This window comes from Perca fluviatilis, chromosome 12, assembly GCF_010015445.1.
Source record: "Perca fluviatilis chromosome 12, GENO_Pfluv_1.0, whole genome shotgun sequence".
In the NCBI taxonomy this organism is placed as follows: domain Eukaryota; kingdom Metazoa; phylum Chordata; class Actinopteri; order Perciformes; family Percidae; genus Perca; species Perca fluviatilis.
In genome coordinates this window covers 38,329,730-38,353,336 of record NC_053123.1, presented here as the reverse complement: position 1 = coordinate 38,353,336, position 23,607 = coordinate 38,329,730, and the positions used below count along the sequence as shown (strand labels likewise).

The following is a 23,607-nucleotide window of genomic DNA, read 5'->3' as shown; positions in this document are numbered from 1 at the left end:
TCTGCATTGGAAATGTTACTTTAATAAAAGTATGTAGGTATCAACGGGTATTTATGTCTCAGGAGTGTTTGATCTTTTTTCTAATTATGTGGTATTAGTAGTTTTACAGCAGTAAAGTATTACAGTACATTGGTATTAAGCATACATGTGTTATGATAGATGGAACTGCTGTACCTCTGCATCGATCCAGGTCTTTGTCTGGATGTAGAAAGCGAAACAGCGAGAGCCAAACGGAGTCCAACCATTAGGGCAGCAAGCTTGACCCTGTATGAACAAACACGCCAAAAACAATCAGACTAGTCTATATCGACACCTGGTCATTTATGGGATTGTTCTTTAACAGCCAATGACATTTACAGTTGGGGAGACTGGACTGTTTGTCTACTGTTTAGTGTTAATCACCATCTAACTCAGACAAATAAGAGCTACATTTAGCTTTAGATGTTATACGAATAGGTTTCCTATTTATCAGATCTCAATTTTGAATGCACCTCATGAAGCAAAAATGGAAAATGTAAGCTTATAGGTAGCAGAATTAACAATGAACAATTTGCAGTTGACCTTAATTATCTGCTAACAGCACAACCAGCAAGTTAACATAACCATGAGTAATTAGCATCATTATATGAGCATTTGTTACAATATGTGCAATAATGTCTGCTGAACATTTACTCAAAAGAGAAGATTGTTAACGGTTTATTAAAAACCGTTTATAATAACAGATTTATTTCTTAATAGTGTACTTACATATGCAGCCAACAGTCCACTGGACAAACAGAGCAACAAAGCAAATGGGAAGACTGACGCCATCTGTGGAAAGATGTTAAACAAAGTCAACGAACTGCAGACAAAGAAATAATGTGCGACGCTGGTAACAGAACAGACCCAAAACCCAAAAGGTTTTTATTTGGGAACAAAAAAGAAGGGAAGTAACGAAAGGGACTGGGAAATAAAGGGGAAGCTGGGAGTGAGAAGCCCGGGGAAAGGCACTGGAACTCTGGGAGCAGAGAGGGTGAAATGGGGAGGCTGGGGAAGAGGGACTCTGGGAAGGCGGGGAGACCGAGAGTGAAAGGCCAGGGGAAGGCAATGGAAGTCGGGGGGGGGGATTAGACAAAGAACTGACAGGGTTTACAAGCCATGCTCAATCTAAGAAGAGCTGTAGCATTTATCACCAAAGAAGGCAGAAACAACAATCCAGCAAAGATGGTGAGTGGATCCGGGGTTTCTATGCAGAGCTTGATTGGAGTAGATGACTAGCAGGTGAGTGTGGCAAGAGGGGTGATGATGGAACGATGACCAGGTGTGTGTAGTCACCCCAAACTTCCCTTACCCGAGCCTCACTAGCCAACTCTTATCAGACGTCTAACTGAGGGATCCCGAGGTGTTCCCAGGCCAGGTTGGAGATATAATCTCTCCACCTAGTCCTGGGTCTTCCCCGAGGCCTCCTCCCAGCTGGACGTGCCTGGAACACCTCCCTAGGGAAGTGCCCAGGGGGCATCCTTACCAGATGCCCAAACCACCTCAACTGGCTCCTTTCAACACAAAGGAGCAGCGGCTCTACTCCGACTTCCTCACGGATGACAGCATCTGATCTGATAAGCATCTCACCAAATGAGGAAACCCATTTTGTTCACTTGTTTGTTGTACCTGCAATCTCGTTCTTTCAGTCATGAACCAGCCTTCATGATCATAGGTGAGGGTAGGAAAGGAAACATACCGGTAGATTGAGAGCTTTGACTTCTGGCTGAGCTCTCTCTTTTATCACAATGGTGCAAATGTAAGTGAATGTAATACCGCCCCCGCTGCACCGATTCTCTGGCCAAGCTTCCTCTACGTTGTCACCTCACTCACGAAGAAAACCCCAATAAACTATAACTCCTATATTTGGGACTCATTCCCTCCCCACAAAATGTCCCCTCGAAACAGACAGGATTAATTATTATTAACAGTGAAAATAGATGAAATTGTGATAATTAATTGAAATATGATTACCTTTGCTGAGGTGGTGATTGGCTGACACAGAGGAGAAGAAAAAGCTGATGACCGTCACTGAAAGAAAATGTCACAGATCTGAATAGCATTAAACACTCAATAATAACAAATTATGTTAAACTTATCTGGACTAACATCACTAATGCATCCACAATCTGCACTTCATTTTATATTTACTTAACAGGAATAAACTCAGCAATCTAGCATAAACAAAATATATCAAACTTTCAGGCAAATCTTTCAGTAATAATGATGACAATACAATGTGAAAACGTCCATTATACTCACGTCAATACTCTTTGTTTTGCCTGGTTTGGTTTTGGAGGGAAAAGAGAGTCACAGGTCCTTATATACCTTAGAAAAAGGAGTGGTATTAACCATGATTGACACTCAATGCAGTGATGCAGGTAGAGACTTGATATTTAACCAATATTTAACAGGGTGTGAAAGTCAGGGTCAGTGGTGTATGACAGTGTCTGGATGTAATGAACAATGTGTGTGTAACCGGTGGACTTCTGTGTTGTGTTTATTTTATTCACTGCAACGTGACACCAGGATCTCTTTATGATGAGATAACTCAAATACAGACAGGATTACAAAAAGGGCATTAACAATTGGCTTTAACAATACAAAGCAATACGATATACAGTGAAAACATACCTGGTGACAAATATGAATATCCGACAGATACAAACCTGTGCTACTTACCTGGGAGAACAATACTTACCTCTGACCACTTCCAACACTTCTCCACCTTTACCTCTTTAGTGAGAAGAGTAGCATTCCTGGTTCACATGGCAAGATCCCACAAACACACAAACTGAAAAGGCCCAAGCTAGATATGTTATCCTTACAGCCACACAAAGCACAGCTTTTGCCCAACCTTGGAAGACAATCTCATTTGTGTTGGAGGCCGACTAAACGGTGGAGCGAGTTAGAGAATGACTGAGCAGAGGCAGTGCCTAGAACAAAGCCGTAGATTAGAGAAATAAAACGTGTTTTCGCAGATTCATCACTAAAAATGTAACTGTCCTCATTCATATTTTTTGCTATGGAGATGATACATTACCTTGTCTCTACGCATTGGCGTTGACCAGCAGGTTTTAGACTGCTGCAGACCCGTGCGTTGCAAACAGCAGTTGCAAGTTTCAATATGTCTCGTCACTAATCTTTGGTCTGAACTAGGTTTTAAGCCCAATTCAGACCAAAGATTAGCGACAAGACAAGTTGAAACTTGCAACTTCTTGCAACGACCAGTCTGCAGCGTTCTAAAAGCTTTTTAGCTAAAACGCCTCCTTGTAATTCCGATCTAACTTCCAGGATTTTGTAGCTAAATTTATCATTTGTTTTGTTTAAATATTAATGTGGATAACGCTAGTGATAAAATGTTCGCTACAGTTGCATTTCTAGTGATGAATCGGTGAAAACACGTTTTATATCTCTGAGTCACGGTTTTGTTCTAACGCCGCTGGGCGCTTCCTCTCTTCAGTCTGCTTCACCGTATAACTAGGGCTGCAACGATTCCTCGAATAACTCGAATAATTCGATTACAAAAAGTGCTCGAAGCAAATTCTTTGCCTCGAAGCTTCGTAAAATCAATGTAATTTAGGTTGTACGGCTCACTGTGTTTCCGCACGGAGGATTATTACTAGCGCACATGAGGTTTGCGCTTCTGCGGACACAACACAAGCACGGACAGTATATAAACACAAGACGGCCCCGATTACAAATGAAAGAAGACGAAAATAGCGAGGGTCTAAGAGGAAAGACAGGCGAGAGAAAATCACAGAAAGTTTGGGATCATTTTAAGCTGCAAACATGCTGCTACATCACCTCTGTAACAAACCTCCAGTGTACTCATCCATTCCACGGAGCCAACCCGACACAAGGTAGCTAACGTCTGCTGCTCTCGTCCACCGCGCTGTTTACACAACTAGCCTACAGCATGCTACTCTGCTAATAGCGATGTTTTACACAACTAGCCTACAGCATGCTACTCTGCTAATAGCCATGTTTTACACAACTAGCCTACAGCATGCTACTCTGCTAATAGCGATGTTTTACACAACTAGCCTACAGCATGCTACTCTGCTAATAGCGATGTTTTACACAACTAGCCTACAGCATGCTACTCTGCTAATAGCGATGTTTTACACAACTAGCCTACAGCATGCTACTCTGCTAATAGCGATGTTTTACACAACTAGCCTGCAGCATGCTACTCTGCTAATAGCGATGTTTTACCAAGCTAAAACGAAAGCTGTCGGTTTGTAGTCTAACTGTTTATTAGTTTGCTTCTAATCTTTGGAAATGTAGCTGCTGCCGAAGACAAACCGGCTCCTCCCCAGCATGGCTACTTAATATGCACGTGAATGACGTCATCATGCATTCTTTATTCTTTCTCCTCACCATAGATATAGCTATGCTCCTCACTGTGTATTAGGCTTCTGAAAATGTGTCCCCCAGAACAGTGTAGTTGAGTAGCCCTGCTGTAAATCCTCTGGTCAGTGAACAGCTCTTTTTCATATCCAGTGCAAAGAGCCAGAGGCAAGAAGGGGAATGGGGTGAAAAATATTAACATTTGGGCTACCAAAAATGTACTATTGTAATGTTTTTGTTTTTTTAAGGGTCTTGGAATTTGGCAATCATTTTTTTTTGCTTTTTCTAAAAAAGGAAACCTGTCTTTTGTATATATACACAAGCTACAGGTTTCCTTTTTTTTAGTAAACGGCAATAATACATATTTACTATTGCTGCTTACTAAGTATTTCTTACTAAGTGTTTCTTATCCGATTACTCGATTAATCGATGGAATAATCGGTAGAATATTCGATTACTAAAATAATCGATAGCTGCAGCCCTACGTATAACGTTAGCGTACTTTCCAAGGATCGTTGAGGTTTCATCTTATACTCTGCCATTTTTCGACCAGCTGTTTGTAACACAAAATAAAATGTATTATGGATAATTTTATTTCTATAGTTTATAGCTGACTTTACCAGCTGACTTCTCTGGCCTCGTTTTTTTGTTTGGAAAAAAAAAAAAAAAAAAAAAAATGTTTAAACACGCCAACAGGAATATCATATCCGTGTTGGTGTTTTAAACAGATAAAACTCACATGCATCCCTGCTGAGCACACAACATGGTTCGAGTGGTTTGCCAACTAAGGGGAAGGAAGATGGATTCTACACACATAGACAATGGTAAAAGAAGCACTTTGAGGTTTTATGTGATGGGTCAAATAACAGGACTTTCAGGAGTCCAGGGTTTGTCACTGAAACGTATATTTAGCAACCCCACCCAAGGCTAAAATATAACAAACTGCTTGTTGAATTTAAAAAAGGAAAGGAAATAATTGCCAACTTTCTGTTATTGAAAATAATTTAACACTGAACTAAACTACAGTAAAAAAAATCTCAGTTTTACAGAGTGTCTTTCACAATGTGATTATGTTGTTAGACCAGTTTCTCTTACCCCCATCATTGCCAGGGGTTTTAAAGACTGCTCCTTCCCCACATAAAGGCTGCCATCCCTGCTGATCTTGATAAACATCAGTTTGAATATCAGAACAACAGATGAACAGATGATGCTGTAACAACAGCTCTCCACTCAGCACTAACACACCTGGAACATCAGAACACATATGTAAGGATGCTGGTTGTTGACTTTAGCTCAGCATTTAATAAAATACTCCCATAGAAACTGATCCCATAACAGAGCAACTTGGGCTTACAACACACACATATACAACATGTCTGAGTTGTTTGAACACACCATAATTAGGCATGTGTGCACATTACTCAGTATGGGTGAGTTGATTGATAGACTCATATAGATATAGGCAATAAAAAAATACTATATAATAAAAAAAATTCAAAAATATAGAGGAAAACTCATATATGATGGAATACTGGCATTAGATTGTGCCTGAGGCCACCAAATTTGGGCTATTACGGCCAAACATATCTCTGGGGAGGCATGGCCCCTCGATCCCCCCCTACACTAGTTAAATGTTAAAAGGTCTCCCATTGGGCGAGATGCGGCAGTAAAACAATTTGGAACGGTTTATGGATATGTGGGTGTTTCCATCAGTCATAAATCAAATTAAGGCTAGTTGGAATCCATGATTTGGAGAGATAAATGGTAGAGGATCTTTCAACAAAAATCCTCCTCCTGAACAATCTGTCCCCCTCGTTTCTGAAATCATGGCTACACCCCTGCTTCCAAAAGCATTATCAAATTTGCCGACGACACCACCATAGTTGTATTCATAACAGAAAACGAGGAAACAGCCTACAGGGAGGAGGTACAGCATCTGGCTCAGTGGAGTCAGCAAAACAACCTAGACCTTAATAACTAGGACCAAGGAAGTGATGATCAAGTTCAGCCGGTCAAGTCGTACTTCTTTCAAAGAGCTGTAGCCACTGCCCCCCCCCCCCCCCCCCCCCCCGCACACACAAACCTCCAAAGACTAAACACTGCATGAAAAGTGTGATTTTTGAAATCCCCCTAATTTTCATCAGTTAACGACAATTTACAGCGTGTGAACGTTGCGTTCGTCTGTGCCACATATTGTCAGAAACGAACCATGACGTATGTGGAGAGCTCCCGCGGAGGTGTTAATGGATCTAATTAGAATATGAATAGGCACCAGGCCAGAGAATCTGTGAGTCTGGCCTGGCTGGAATTTCCTCACTCAGGATTGGATGAAACCACTACTTTTAAACAAGAAAAGTCACTCCTGATTGGTTGGCAGGTCTGTCATGGGTTAGGCTATTGGTCACCCTGGGCCATAATAATAATAATAATAATAATAATAATAATAATAATAATATTATACACACACATATATATATATATATATTTATTTCTATGTTGTATGTCATTTTCATCCTAAGGAAAATGATTTACCAGGAACGTGCTGTTTATTAAAAAATAGAGCTTTATTGACACAAAACACAAACCCATCAGAAAAAAAAATATGAACAAAGCATAGGAGACACACAGCACACACAACAAATCTCCCTCAGCCTATCCTATCCTCCGTCAACCCCTAACCCGCGGCCGCATCGGAGCTGTAGGTAACCGGCAGCATTCTGTCTGAATTCGGTCCATTTAGCAGACGTCTGTGGTGTGTTGTCCTGTATTTCAGATCATCAGGTCTATGGTGGCACACTTCCAAATGTCCACCTCACCCACAGCCAGCACACTCTGTCTCGCTTCCAGCAGCTGTAAAATCAGTCAATAAAGACAATCAGTACTGCACGATGCACTGCTTATGGACACAACACATTTATGAATGCACCTGAAAAATATTCACATTGAACAAAAACTGCACTGTAACAAGTGGCTGTAAAAATACTGGATATTTTTCACAGTGGTGTACTGCTTTCCATTAATACAGTTGAATACTGTAAATTCTGATATCTTTGAGGAACAAAATATTAACGTCAAGCTCCTGTACAATCTTACGGTAAAAAGCAGTATTTATTCATTTTTTACAGCAAGATACCTTATCTTACGGTATAATATAGTATTTCTTTTTCTTTTTCAATTAACTTTAAATCAGACGTGATCTTCGGTCCGTTTAATAGTTCATAAAATACGTGCTGCACGCTAGCATACGTTACTGTCATTTAGCAACTATGTGGACAAAAGTTTAGCTTTCTGTTGAAGCACATTACTTAAATTAGCATAAGATGGCTTGGGCATTTGATTTGTTGTCAGATCTAATTAAGGTGGGCTACAAGGTTCTGTTTTACCATTTGTTGTTTTACTTTTTCAAGTTAAACGGTTTATGGGAGTTTATAGGGAGAAGCTTGATATGCAGGTTGATGCAAAAAGCTAAAACGTAGCTTCAGATATGCACTAATGTAATATACAGTAGCTAAAGGTTAAAGGTTAAAGTTGTTGATGTAATGATTTTTTTTTCCTTGAGAGAGTATTTTAAAGATTATTTTGCTGTGAAGGCCTGTAATGGAAACATGATATGGTTCCATATTAAATGCAAATGATCTTTTCTTACCATACCTAATATTTTATATACTTTTTCTATTATTACATTTAAGGCACCTCATTGGGATTAATCCTGAGACGGGAAGAAAGGCCAGCCAGGGGAAGGTGGTCCACAAAAAGGCAACAACGGTGAATCCCCATTTGGCCACTCTACTAAAAAATGTGATGGACTTTGAGTGGGACTTTATTTAGCCGGTATAGTTCAGTCCATCTGTCTCAGATGTCCAGCATTGTTGAGAGACAGTTTGATATGTTTAATTGTTATTGTTAATGGCATGTGTGTAATTTAGTTAGCTTTTACTTAGTTTCTTAGCTGTTATGCATTTGATGCAGTGACTTTAACCCAACTGTGTTTGGGTGAAGGGAGGAAGGAGGAAGGAAAAAAACAGCTGATAATTTGTACTCTATGCTTTGCAAACAGTCAATCCACACCTGGTCAATTTTGATCCGGGGAGGAAAATTCAAAATTTAATGTAATATTAGCCATCACTAGTACAAGAAACAATTCTGACAACCAAGTAGTAATGGTGTTTTTTTGGCTTTTGTAGATACTGAAAATGTTCAGCTTTAATAAATGCCTAATGTTGCAAGGCCATCTCTTGTTTGGGCCATTTCTGTGACAGCTATTTTCATTTATTATTTCATTTTTAAATGTACTGTTTTTTTATATAGCGCTTTTCTAGTCTTAACGACTACTCAAAGCGCTTTAACATAGTACATTCACCATTCACACACTGTGGCCGAGGCTGCTGTACAAGGTGCCACCTGCTCATCAGATAAACATTCACACACATTTACACTCTGATGTAGGGACACTTCGGCATGGAACTGCATGTGCAGGGATCGAACCACCAACCTTCTGATTGGCGGGCAACCGCTCCACCACTTAGCCACAGCCTGCCACAGTTTTACAGCAGGTACACTGTAGAATACACTTTCATGCTGGCAACTGTAGCTGCCAGTACTCCGGCTGAAATTCATTCAATGAAAGCATATTCTATAAATCTTACCCTTGCTCCGGTTCGTATCGCCTGCTACAGTTTGTCTCAGAGTTGTGTAGACAGCGTACTGCTTTCTGTAAATTACAAGACCAAAAAAATACACTTTTATAAAACAACTCACCAGTTTAGCTCTGCTAATAAATCAGGCTGAAAGCAGCCAGACACACAGCTGTGCTGCTCATGTTTAAACTCACGTGCAAGGTGGGGTTTAAAACATTACTGCAAAAGTCTAAGTAGCCTGTTTACCATCCAAATACAGTCATTGTATGATCAAGAGTTAATAAACAGTACAGACTAGCTCGCTGTTTCATTAATAATCATATACTTATGTTGTATTTTTCTTTTCTGTGGGCTATCTTTATGGACCCCCGGAGGTGATATGGAGGAGAGAAATAAACCCGCTCCAAACGTCTTGAACAACTCCTGTGTGTTTCCAAGTGAAGTTTGACAGAGTGTACAGACAACTCTTTCACCAGTTGGCCTGAAATATTCCCATATTTTGGAAGTATTTGCTCATCTCCCGACGCTATTTTTCAAATGGAAGCAGTGAAGGCGGGGGTAGGGGGGGGGCAGAGTGGTAGAGAGACAAAGAGGAGCAGATTAACCAGCAGGGCGCAAACAGCGCACACACTGGTGTGGAGGTGAATTACAGTGAGTTATAATAGATTACTGGGAAAGCTTAATAACAATAGGACAGTTGAAGTCTAGATTATGAGGCCATTTCAGCTGAGCCAACAGCTTCATATGTCATGGACATGTGAATATGGTGCTGAATTTGCCAGTATTTTAAGAAGACAAATCGTTGGGACCTTGTCATGCAATGACAAAGCTGATATGCTTTATGTGAAGCCCAGTGTTTTGGTGTCAGCAGAAAGACTTCTCTTAGGCCACGTCCACACGTACCAAAACAATCTTTTTTTTACCCGTTTTCCCTGGATTCGTTTCAAGAATAGTCGCGTCCAAACGAATCCACTTGTAAATGACTCAATACGCTACTTCATATGCCAGGCATATAGGTGGCGCTGTTTCTGCTACAGAAATTCACCAATAAACTGAGAAAAAAGGAAGTTGCACGCTGTATACAGAGAGGAAGAGGAAGTGGCGCGCTGTATACAAAACAGACAAGTAGAAGAGGAGACCATAACACAAGACGAAGACGACGAAAATGGCAAGTTCAAGGAAACCAGAATCCTTTGTGTGGACCGATAGTGAAGTCAAACTGCTGCTGCGACTCACACTCGACTACAAGGCGAGAAAATTACAAGAAAATGTTGACTGGGAGTCGTGTCAGTCAAAATATATGGATTTGACCAACGCGTTTCGGCCACAGTGTCCGGCGGAGGCAACCGAGGACTTCCCTCACGAGGCCACTGCACTCTCGAAAGCGCAGGTGACCACGAAGCTAAAGAATATTCGTGGAAAATACAGACGTTCCGTGGACACAGGACGTCGAAGTGGCCAAGGACGGGTGGTAATGATATTTTACGAACTTTGCCAGGAGATCTGGGGTGGGTCGCCCGCTACACGCTCTATCGCCTCAAGCATCGAGACGGGTGACCTGGTGGAGTTGTCGTCAGAGTCATCAACAACGACAGAGGAGATGCCTGCATCCCCAAAGCCAACAGAGTCACCCGACTGTCTTCCTCCTGCAGTGTTGAAACAGCACCGGGATTTGCTCCAGGTATGCTCATGATTTCAAGCTTAGCTAGCTATCTCTGCTATAGTGCCGTGTCGTTGTGTTTATGTAGGTGTGTTAGCATCAGTATTCACAATATAGTTTTATATTAACTTGCCCAATACTAATGCTATGCTTTGCTTATTTCTAGGCCAAGCTGGACAGCCACAGAAGGGATCGATTAAAGAGGAAAGCACACACTGACCCAGCAGAGGAGGATCTTAAAATAAAGAGGAGGATGTTGGAGCTGTCTGAGGAGTCGGCAAGAAGTCACGCTGAAAACATGGCTCAAATAAACACAAACATTGCAAATGCGACCACAATACAGGATGGCTTTTCCCTGATGAGGGAATTGCTTATTAGACCCCAGTTCGTACCCCCCCACAGCAGCAGCGGACAATACCATGGCTACCCTCCATCATATATTCATTCCACACCACACCCAGTCTTTCGGCAGACAGCTACACCCAATCAACCTGGACAATACACACCCACACCAAGACACAGCCCAGAGAATGAGCGGTATTCATTCAGAAAAGCACTGCTGCAAGACCATGTGGAGTGACTTGACTTGGAGTGATTTATAGTTGCACATTTTTAAAACTGTACTTTTTAATAAAAAAGATTTCTGGAAGTGATTGCAGTCATTTTTTTTATTTTCACTAGACACACATTATTCACAATACTTTTCAAAATTACTATAAGTACACTATACTGCCAGAATTATGTTATGACCTACTGGAGTTTAGAAACATTGAGCAGCAGGTAGGAACTGATGACATTTTTGTGGGAAGACTCAAAATATGTTTATCACTATCTGGTAACAATTTGTATTTTGTAGCGACAGTTAAGTGAGCAACATAGGTCAAACACAGCGTTCATGGTAAACATGAACGACACTGTCATAATCTTTTTAAATACACAGTCTGTACACTTATGCATGTCTCAATGCTTCGATTTACATGTACTGTAGGCACCCTCATTATGCTACCATTGAAGTTAGTACATATGTTAACAACCCCAGGTTCATGTTGCGTTATAAGACCAAGAGCTAACTTATATTTAAGTAGCAAGATTAAACTTTAGTCTTTTGTTAAGGGTCAAGGTACTTTGTGAGTACTCTTCTCACTCTCTTTCCTTCCCCCTCGTTACAGTCTGTGATGTAGTTGTTGCGTTGTAGTGGTGGCTGCAGGTCGTTATCACATTGTATTGTTTCCGACACAGAATGATCAGCCAGAGTGTCCTTACTGTCCTCACAAAAGTTATGGAGAACAAAGCAAGCGTAAATTACATGGGGCAGGTCCTGCAAATTGATATCCATAGGCCTTCTCAGTGCAGCAAATCTAGCTTTAAGGCAACCAAAAGCACACTCGATAACCATGCGTGCCCTACACAAACATAGGCCAAAGTATTGTTCTTGTGGTGTGGAGCCACCACTGGAATATTCCTTCATCAAGTAAGGAAGCAGAGGGTAGGCTGGGTCACCCAGAAGGAAAATGGGTATGGCCTCCTCATCGTCCACAATCTGCTTTTCCAGAGCAGGGATCTTGCCAGTCTTAAAGTAGGAGTTGAGCTTTGAATTAGCAAAAACTCGCGCATCATGTACACTCCCAGGCCACTTTATCACGACGTCCATGAATTTAAACTTGTAGTCACAGACAGCCTGTACATTAAGAGAATGCTTGCCTTTCCTGTTGATGTAGTCCATGGAGTTGGTAGATGGCTGCTTTATTTCGATGTGGGTACCGTCGACCGCTCCCAAACACTGTGGCATGCCATGAGCGCGATGGAAACCCAAAACCAAATCCTCAGCCTCGGGCTCCGTAAAAGGCAGCTTTACATATTTTGGACTAAGGTGGATAGCGATCGCTTTGCAGGTCTGCCTGACAACGACGGACACAGCCTGTCCCGACACGCCAAATGCGTTAGCAGTCTTTCGTAGCCGTCCTTTGTCGCTCAAATAGTAGAGCGTCAACGCAACCTTTTCACCAGTTCAATTGAGGCACGCATGGCTGTTGTTTGCCCATCGATGTATGGACGGAGTTCTTCGCTCAGGGCGAGGAGAGATGTCCTGGACATGCGGAAGTTCTCCCTCCATTCTTCGTCCACAGCAATGCCATTAACGACGTTGTCCCACCAACTGCTGGTTCTACCTGGTCTAACCCAAAATCTTCTCCTGGCTGCACTCCTAGTAGCCCTTCGCGGTGGATTTAAAATGATGTGGCGTATGCGGTTGTCCATAAGATGTTTTTGCTCAGCGTGGTGGCACAGGAGCATAATATTTTGCCCTAGTAATCCTAATAGGGTCAATATCTTCTCCAACAGAAACACAAGCATGTAGTCCGCCATTGTTGTTATGAGGAGGGGGGAGCCGAGGGGTGTGGCGATGACATCATCGATACGGGGTCGTATCCGTATTCACCATCCATACAAAGCCAAACGAAAGCCGTTTTCGGATTTTTTCACCCTGAGACCAGGTTTAAAAAAAATGCGTTTTCAGGCAGTGTGTTTAAAGGATTCGTCTGGACGGTCGGCCCAAACCATGCAAAACATGTGCATTTGCACAAAAAAACGTTTCCGTGTGGAGGGCCCCTTAGAAAACTGTCCAGTTGAACTTCTGTCTCCATTCCACCAGACAATGTTGGATGAGCAAGACCAAAGACTGTAGTCATGTCACTATGGTTGAGTGGTTGAGCTCGAGGAGACTGTGAATGAATCATGGAATGCACATTTTACCTTTGTGGCAAAGCCTGATTTAAACTAATTGTTGAAATAAATTATTTTGTGTATCTTTTTTACATAACATTGGTCATTGCTAATAACATACACAGAAATTAATCTAGCATACTTTCATTAAATAAATCAATTCAAGCTAAAATTGAAGAGTCTACAATTAGGCTATACTGAGTCTGATCTACTTTAAGAGATTTTCTTAAAATTAAGTTAATACCTTTTAGAAAAATGTCACCTGGGGTAAAACTCCCCCTGCTGATTTGCATTTGTATAGCTCACAGCATTTTCATTTACATGTGAAAGCCTCCCCTAGAATTACAGGGAGGGGGGGTCATGGGGGGACAACTGCCAAGCAAGGCCCACGTCAATTTCGACAATTCACGGCAGTTTTCGGTGTTACCTGTAAATTGCCGTGTACAGCCGTAAACCTGAAGTTCCACGACAATCTACAGTGCCGCATACTGACGAAAATCACATTTTTCATGCAGTGAAAAGAACTTGAATCGCTGTTTTGCACAAAAAATTTTATTCAAAAACTTGTGTTTTACTATTTAACAGACCTTGTATATATTTTGCTTTCATTCATATTTTTTCTAGTTGCCTTTGTCTGTGTTCAATTTAGTTACTTTGTTCTATTTATAAAATTTTATATGAACACTGATGGAGAGCTTCTGAACAGATTTTCATTGTACAATGATAATAAACATGAAGTTGATTTTGCAATGATGATATAAAAAAACGATATATTGTGCAGCCGTATTGCTCTTAAGACACAAAGAGAAAGCAACAATCATAAAGAGACACAAAACAGCAGCAAAGAGACACAAAATGACCTCAAACTCAAAATGACAAAAATACAAAGACCACCATAAAACAATAATCTGAACCCACTCCTCAAAACATGTACAGAAAACAATAACTGTGTATAACTTGCAGCATCTGGGGTTAAAGAACATGAAGTGAAAAATGTATGTAGAGCTTCTGGCTTTAACAAGGTCTCACTCTCTAACAGATAAGTTGTTGAGATGGAGATGATTCCTAAAATAACACATCTTGAAAACACGTGTGATGTTTTGAATATGCAGAACGTTTTGAACAATAAAGGAGAATAATCCTTTCCTTTAGGAAATGAAGAGTATGAGAGACAATATTTTGTGAAGGATGACCCCCAGACCCCCCAGTTATAATGTGTCCCCACCATCAATGTGTAACCCAAACCTCCACCCTTGACTGAGAGGCAGAACCATCATCAGATCCAGAGGTTCAGCAGCTGGATCTATAAAACAACATGTCTGCCCTCTGCTGGAGACCCTGAGCTAACACATCACCGTCTGGCTGTTGGCTTTTAAACAGTGTTGGGGAGCAACTAGTTACATGTAACAGAGTTAATAAAGGTACATGTAATCTGTTAGTTACTGGGAAAATATATCTGGTTAAATTACAGTTAACTGTGAATTTATTCATGATTACATTGGGAGTTAGACGTGAATATTTTCTGTAAAAAGCTCGGCCATATGTTGAACAATATTATTTTTATTGCTTTGCATGTTTTTTCTTATTTTGCCATTTCCAGCCACAGCTGTTCAGTAAAGTTAGATGTGATTATTCTGATGCTTTGGATTGGTTCTCACCCTTCTGACAGTTAAATCACCTCTCAAGCTGTCTGAGGGTTGCCACTGTATGTAGGGTGCGTTTGTGAAAACAAAAGTGTGTGTTTGTGTGTGTGTGTGTGTGTGTGTGTGTGTGTGTGTGTGTGTGTGTGTGTGTGTGTGTGTGTGTGTGTGCGTGTGTGTGTGTGTGGGGGGAGGGGTTATGTTTTTGATCATGCACAACAAAACAAATGATATGATTTGACTTATCTCAGGACACTTTACAGATAGAGTAGGTCTAGATTATACTATAATTTACAAAGACAACTATTTAAATTTTCCATGAGCAAGCATTTGGTGCGACAGTGGTGAGGATTGTGTCCTCATCTATGCTATTGCAGTCAATACAAAAAAATCATTACAGACATCTCTATGTTTTCTAAACACAGTACACAAATTCTCCCAATTTTCTAGTAAGAGATTAATTTTTGACAACAGTTTAAAATTCAGATAAATGTTGTGAGGCCATGTGTGTCATCACCCAGATAATATCTCCCTGAGATCAGCACCTGCCAGCGGTGTCAAAGGTTCTGAGTTACAGCCCCTGGTGTTGCAAGATGATCATACATACAGTACAGTCCAAAAGTCTGGACACACCTTCTCATTAAATGTGTTTCCTTTATGACTATTTAAATTGTAGATTCTCGCTGAAGGCATCAAAACTATGAATGAACATATATGGAATTATGTACTTTACAAAAAAGTGTGAAATAACTGAAAACATGTCTTATATTTTAGATTCCTCAAAGTAGCCACCCTTTGCTTTTTTTGATAACTCTGCAAACCCTTGGTGTTCTCTCAATGAGCTTCATGAGGTAGTCACCTGAAATGGTTTTACCTTCACAGGTGGGCCTTGTCAGGGTTCATTAGTGGAATTATTTCCATTATTAATGGGGTTGGGACCATCATTTGTGTTGTCAGGTTGATACACAGCCGACAGCCCCATTGGACAACTCAATTCATATTATGGCAAGAACCAATCAGCTAAGTAAAGAGAAATGAGTGGCCATCATTACTTTAACAAATGAAGGTCAGTCAGTCCGGAAAATTGTGAAAACTTTGACTGTGTCCCCAAGTGCAGTCGCAAAAACTATCAAGTGCTACAACGAAACTGGCTCACATGAGGACCGCCCCAGGAAAGGAAGACCAAGATTCCCCTCTGCTGCTGAAGATAAGTTCATCCGAGTCACCAGCCTCAGAAATCACAAGTTAACAGCAGCTCAGATTAGAGACCAGATGAATGCCACACAGAGTTCTAGCAGCAGACACATCTCTAGAACTGTTAAGAGGAGACTGCATGAATCAGGCCTTCATGGTCAAATAGCTGCTAGGAAACCACTGCTAAGGAGAGGCAACAAGCAGAAGAGATTAGTTTGGGCCAAGAAACACAAGGAATGGACATTAGACCAGTGGAAATCTGTGCTTTGGTCTGATGAGTCCAAATTTGAGATCTTTGGTTCCAACCACAGTGTCTTTGTGCAATGCAGAAAAGGTGAACGGATGGATTCTACATGGCTGGTTCCCACCATGAAGCATGGAGGAGGACGTGTGATGGTGGGGGGGTGCTTTGCTGGTGACACTGTTGGGGATTTATTCAAAATTGAAGGCATACTGAACCAGCATGGCTACCACAGCATTGTGCAGCGACATGCCATCCCATCCGGTTTGCGTTTAGTTGGACCATCATTTATTTTTCAACAGGACAACGACCCCAAACAAACCTCCAGGCCGTGTAAGGGCTATTTGACCAAGAAGGAGAGTGATGGAGTGTAAGGGCTATTTGACCAAGAAGGAGAGTGATGGAGTGTAAGGGCTATTTGACCAAGAAGGAGAGTGATGGAGTGTAAGGGCTATTTGACCAAGAAGGAGAGTGATGGAGTGTAAGGGCTATTTGACCAAGAAGGAGAGTGATGGAGTGTAAGGGCTATTTGACCAAGAAGGAGAGTGATGGAGTGCTGCGCCAGATGACCTGGCCTCCACAGTCAGCGGACCTGAACCCAATTCAGATGGTTTGGGGTGAGCTGGACCGCAGAGTGAAGGCAAAAGGGCCAACAAGTGCTAAGCATGTCTGGGAACTCCTTCAAGACTGTTGGAAAACCATTTGAGGTGACTACCTCTTGAAGCTCATCAAGAGAATGCCAAGAGTGTGCAAAACAGTAATCAGAGCAAAGGGTGGCTACTTTGAGGAATCTAAAATATAAGACCGCCGCATCTTGCCCAATTGGAGACCGGTTAACATTTCACTAGTGTAGGGGGGTCCAGGGGCATGCCTCCCGAGAGATATGTTTGGCCGTAATAGCCCAAATTTGGTGGCCTCAGGCACATTCTTTGAAAACATTTTTTATCATATATTATTTTAGTAATTAGTCTTTATGTGGGGAATGATCAGTCTTTCAAAACCCCTGGCAATGATGGGGGTAAGAGAAACTGGTCTAACAACATAAACACATTGTGAAAGACAAAATCAGACTTTTTTACTGTAGTTATACAAAAGAAAATATCAGCAGAAAACTGCACACAAAATCTAAGTGTTCTTTTTTAGTTGTGCCTGATATACAGTACAGGCCAAACGTTTGGACACACCTTCTCATTCAATGTGTTTCTTTATTTTCATGACTATTTACATTGTTGATTCTCACTGAAGGCATCACAACTATGAATGAACACATGTGGAATTATGTACTTAACAAAAAAGTGTAAAATAACTGAAAACATGTCTTATATTTTAGATTCTTCAAAGTAGCCACCCTTTGCTTTTTTTGATAACTCTGCAAACCCTTGGTGTTCTCTCAATGAGCTTCATGAGGTAGTCACCTGAAATGGTTTTACCTTCACAGGTGGGCCATATGTGTTCATTCATAGTTTTGATGCCTTCAGTGAGAATCTACAATATAAATAGTCATGAAAATAAAGGAAACACATTGAATGAGAAGGTGTGTGGCCTGTACTGTATATATAATCAGGCATTAAGCTGTGGACAACTGCCCTGCATGTTTTAAATGTGTCTCTGCATTAACACACCTGATTCATATTAACAATCAGACCAGTTTAATAAAGTCATGTTATTAAGTCAACCCGGATAGACTTAATAAAATAAATTAAAGGCATCTATATGTTGTCTAAAACTTGGTGAAGGAAGTATTCAAATACTTTACTTAAAGCTACGTTGTTTAAGAATTTCTCCCATCTAGCGGTGAAACTGTATACTCAATATACTTTTAACTCCTACGGTGGCTGAACCTGAAATTAGCTCTTATCTCCATCGTTCAAACGCGGCTGTTGTAGCCACTCCAATATTAACTTTGGTCTTGTTGCTTTGCCTGTTGCATTGTTGTTTTAATTCTCTTTTTCGCATTCGTCACCACTGAGTGTAAAAACGTGAAAGGTGGAGGTATGTCCCTCTTTGGCTAATTTACTTAAAAGATGGAGACGCAACATGTCGGCAGTCATTCGAGCGACTCGATCAAATGTATTCTGAATGATTCTGAATGGCAGATTCTGCGCTTAAGAGAATACTTTGATTAGCTGGTGGAAGTAGTTACAAATGAATCAGCATGTATTTGTGAAAGAACAAAGGGTTTTTTGCTAGGAATCAACTCAAACAATTACACAATGTAGGTTTAAGTGAAGCTACTAATATCATACTATAAACATACTTTGTTACAAGTAAAAGTCCTGCATTAAAAATGTTACTTGAAAAAAAACAAAGTAGAAGTATCATCATGGAAATCTACTTAAAGAATTGAAAGTAAAGAAGAATCCTCCCATTTTAGAAAGTGTAAAGGATCCAAACAGTTGTGTGTTTAATGGTCTAATCATTTCAGCTGGACTTGTAGGCTGTTATATTGTTGGGTAGTTTAATTTAGAATAAAACATCAGATTTCATAAACTACAAATGTTTTGTGTGCAGAAATATTAATGTGTAAATTAACTAGTATTTAAAGCTGTCAGATGAATGCAGTGGAGTAAAAAGTATAATTAGTACCTCAACATTTGGACTTAAGCAGTTACATTCCACCAGTGGTCTAGACAAAGACATTCTAATAACTTACTAGTGTTTCATAAATTTTTGGCAGTATTATTATTATTAATATTATTATTATTATATATATATATATATATATATATATATATATATATATATATACTACCTGTCAAAATGTTGGGGTCACTTAGAAATTTCCATTCCACTCCATTATAGAAGACAAAGTGAAATTAGTGACAGTATTTCAACATCAACATTTTGAAGCAGTCCTGCACATTGTCTATTTGATGTCATGAAGCCAGATGTCTCATCACCTGATCAATACCTCACTGAGATCAGCTCTTGTCTCTAGACCCAAAGGTTGGGAGTTTAAGCCCCCATGGTAAGGCAAAGGGATTTGTCCCTTTTAGAAAATGTGGTGGAAGTTTCCTATGAAGCAGCAGCGTTTAGAAATATCAATGATCAAATGAAAACGAATAATGACCGTATGAGAATTAAACCAAAGTTTGGTCTTTGAGTATTTATTTACATTTGCAAATGGAGAAAACACAGTTTCAAAGGTACACGCAGCACAACTGAAAATGTGTTTCTAACCTAAAGTCTAAACATCCAAACATCATATAGTGAAGAAAGTCCGTTAAGCCACCCCTCTAAATGTATCTTTTAGTATGGGCCATAGTTGAAGAGAGACATCATTAAGAGTCACACCATTGTCTCACCTTCCCCTCTGCTCCTGTTCTTTTCATTAGCCTAAACATCAGTTTATCTCAGGAGGCAGAAGGAGACACGGTTTGTGGCCTTCTCCACTTCGTCTGCTAAAAAGTCAACAATGTGAGAAGGTTCAGACTAGTAAAACTAAATAATTCTACTGGGCTATAGTTCACGGTTGCCAACTATTTCACTTGGAGCCTTTTGAATCTACACATGAAGAAGCTAAATCTTGTGGCGTTATAAAACAATCATTAAACCAATGGTTAATATCATTAAACAAATGGTTCAAATAAAATTTGCCACCACAAAAACAACAACAGGACCAGACACTGTTTTTGTGACAATATGTCTTTTATTTTTGAATGCTTAGTTGATTATATAGTAAAGGAGATCAGCTGAATAAAGAACACAACACATCAGTTTTAAGAATAAAAAGTAACCAGTTCATTAAACCAGTGGACTATATGAATTATTAATAGTTATTATGAAGTGTTATTACAGTTGCATTATCCTCTTGTATCACAGACAGGTCTGACTAAATATACACCTTTATTTTCTATCTGGGCATTTTGGATGAAAAGATCATCATCACTAATGTCTGGTAGGTTTACCTTTGGACGGAGTCAGCTGAGCTAAGCTAACGTCTGCTCGAGGGAACTTCATATTTAGCGTACACACATGAGAGTTGTATTGATCTGAACAATAACTCTCAGAGAGAAATCTAATTAGTGTGTTAATATTCTATCAGATGAGGGGGCGCTGTTTATAATATTAATGATAATATTCAGTAAACTAAAATGGAAAAGATGTGTGAGTATTCAAAAGTTTTCTGTATTTCGTTTTGTGTTATTTACTGTAGATTAAAAGTACAATTACTGATTAGTTTTTGTCCAGCTCTGTGAGCCAGTTTCTGTTTAATTTTAAACCCAAATGTGAACTGTTCCCTAACTCTTCAGATAATAAACAAGTGAAAGTGAGTCATCTGTCAGCAGAGAGCTGTTTCTGTCTGCTGAACAAACTGAAAGTGAATCAATGATAGAGATTATAGATAAGCTGGAGAGGTATCATGATGGTGTGGTAGAGTTACACCCACAGGTTCTTGGAGCACACGAAAGAAGCCTGGTAGATACAAGCCCAGTCGTTCCAGTTTGCTGTAAAGAGAGTTTACAACCAATGTAACTGATTACATTTAACTTTTATATTTAAAAATGCAACATACAACAAGATGTTTTAAATGTTTTTTTTACCTCCAATCCAGTTCATTGAAAGACAGTTCTCCCCTACACCGCCGTTAGGCTCCCCTGCATTCCAGATTCTGTAGTTGAATTTGGATCCATCAGTCCACAACCTCGTACCCTCCTAGAGGAGAAAGATTGGTTTAAAGTGCAATGAAGAGTTTTTATTTTTTGTCCGGCCAAAAGACTTCTTTTTTTCTACAACAACTCATGAGACTCAACGCATTCTCATGAACAGGTTTGTAAGATGACACATGAAAACGTATGCACAACCACCTGATTTTGTATGAAATCCTAAGAAGTTAGGCGGCCGCCTGCTGGTCACATGACAGTTAAATTCAGCTGAGAAAAGATAACAGTGAGCCAGGTACTGTGGGTCATGCAGCGATGACCAGGGGCGCAACTACCCAGTGTCAGAGGGGTGTGCAGCAACAATTTTGGCACCCACCCCCTACAAAAAACATATAAATAAATAAATAAGTGTGCCCTCCGTTCTGATATGTTTACTACGTGCCCGCTGTCAGACATAGGCTAATTGTTATATTTTCCATCTCTGTCTGCACTATTTTTTCCCCAAAAAGGACACAGTGAATAGGTTGGTCAACAGAACTTTAAACCATAGTGGACATTTAGTTTAGTGTGGTCTAACTAATAGAACTCCTACCTGATGTCATCACTGGTCTCATCTCTACGTGATGTCATCACTGGGCTCATCTCTACCTGATGTCATCACTGGTCTCATCTCTACCTGATGTCATCACTGGTCTCATCTCTACCTGATGTCATCACTGGTCTCATCTCTACCTAATGTCATCACTGGTCTCATCTCTGCCTGATGTCATCACTGGTCTCATCTCTACCTGATGACATCACTGGTCTCATCTCTACCTGATATCATCACTGGTCTTATTTCTCAGATGTCATCACTGGTCTCATCTCTACCTGATGTCATCCCTGGTCTCATCTCTACGTGATGCCATCACTGGTCTCATCTCTACCTGATGTCATCACTGGTCTCATTTATCTGATGTCATCACTTGTCTCATCTCTACGTGATGCCATCACTGGTCTCATCTCTATCTGATGTCATCACTGGTCTCATCTCTGCCTGATGTCATCACTGGTCTCATTTATCTGATGTCATCACCGGTCTCATCTCTATGTGATGTCATCACTGGTCTCATCTCTACCTGATGTCATCGCCGACCTCATGTCTGTCTCATTCACTCCTTGCCTGTTTTCTTCTCCACTATGACATATTGTCAAACAAACATTATGTAATAGATTTTCCATATTAGTTTTTCCATAATATTAAGAAATGAATCTGTTGGTATCAAGTGGCTCCCCCTACACCACCTAATGTTAGACCTACCCGTTGCCTTCCCCTGTCTTTCCTGATCCACCATCCTCACACCTGAATGAAATGAACTCACTGTTAAATTTAGCAGCCTCAATTCAGTTCTTAAATCAGCCTAGTGATGGTATTAGATAAGACCAATATTTTGCAGTAAGGTTGTGCTGCTGTTTTGTGGAATTTTAAAAAGTACAAATATGGAGAGCCACTTAGCACAGAGACCTTTAAAAAAAGAGAGAGAGAGAGAGAGAGAAAGAGAGATGTGACCCTGTAATTACAGCTTCCATGTCACCCAACAGATGTAACTATAGGCCTAGCCTGTATGTCTGACAGCTAATGGTAACACAAAATCTATTAATGATTCCATGGTAAACCAAAGTTATAGCATTAGTTATGTTTTCCAGATTCTTGTTATTTATTGTACATGCTACCTTATATTTTCCAGTTTTCAGCTCAGCAACCTCAGTTCTGCATATTCTAAGCTAGCTGTAAACCCCCATTAGGCTGCTACATTCCCAGTGTTAGCTAACGCTAGCTGGTCTGTTAACATGAATATTTGCAAGCCTCCAAGAACAGACGTCCCACTATAAATCCTACCTGTTGCCTTTCACCATCCACGTATTTAACTGCTGTTGCATCCATTGACATGCTATCTCCTTTTCCCTCTTTCTTTTCTATTTTTAGCCCCTGACAGCTTTTTTGCTTTATCCATCTTTTTTGCTTTATCCATCTTTATTGCTTTATCCATCTTTTTCCACAGACGACAACTCACTACTGTACCTGTTCGCTCAGCGCACGACGGCGCCCCCACTCGCGATATTTGGAGGCCCCCTGCATTGATTCTGAGGACCCCCCTAGGGGTCCCAGACCCCCTGTTGAAGATCCCTGTTTTAAAGGATTATTACCAATCATCAGTGTTGGAGCCATTACACCACTTTGTTTTGTTAATATAGGCTACCGTGTTGGTTATGCTAATTCATCTGCAGTTTTATGTTTGAGCACTGGGTGGAGCACTGCCTTTGGGAAGACATACAGGTGATCAGCCACAGGTACACAGCTGGGTGGAGCACTGCCTTTGGGAAGACATACAGGTGATCAGCCACAGGTACACAGCTGGGTGGAGCACTGCCTTTGGGAAGACATACAGGTGATCAGCCACAGGTACACAGCTGGGTGGAGCACTGCCTTTGGGAAGACATACAGGTGATCAGCCACAGGTACACAGCTGGGTGGAGCACTGCCTTTGGGAAGACATAC

At 40.6% G+C, this 23,607-nt stretch overlaps 1 protein-coding gene across 1 annotated transcript in view; it reads right to left on the bottom strand.

Moving 5' to 3' along the window:
- The window catches only part of LOC120570383 (galactose-specific lectin nattectin-like), a 367,842-nt gene that overhangs the window by 239,162 nt on the left and 105,073 nt on the right, over nucleotides 1-23,607 (bottom strand). The window contains exon 8 of the mRNA XM_039818701.1: nucleotides 175-264. Within this exon, the coding sequence (XP_039674635.1) occupies nucleotides 175-264 (90 nt within the window). The remainder of the gene's footprint in view (nucleotides 1-174; nucleotides 265-23,607) is intronic.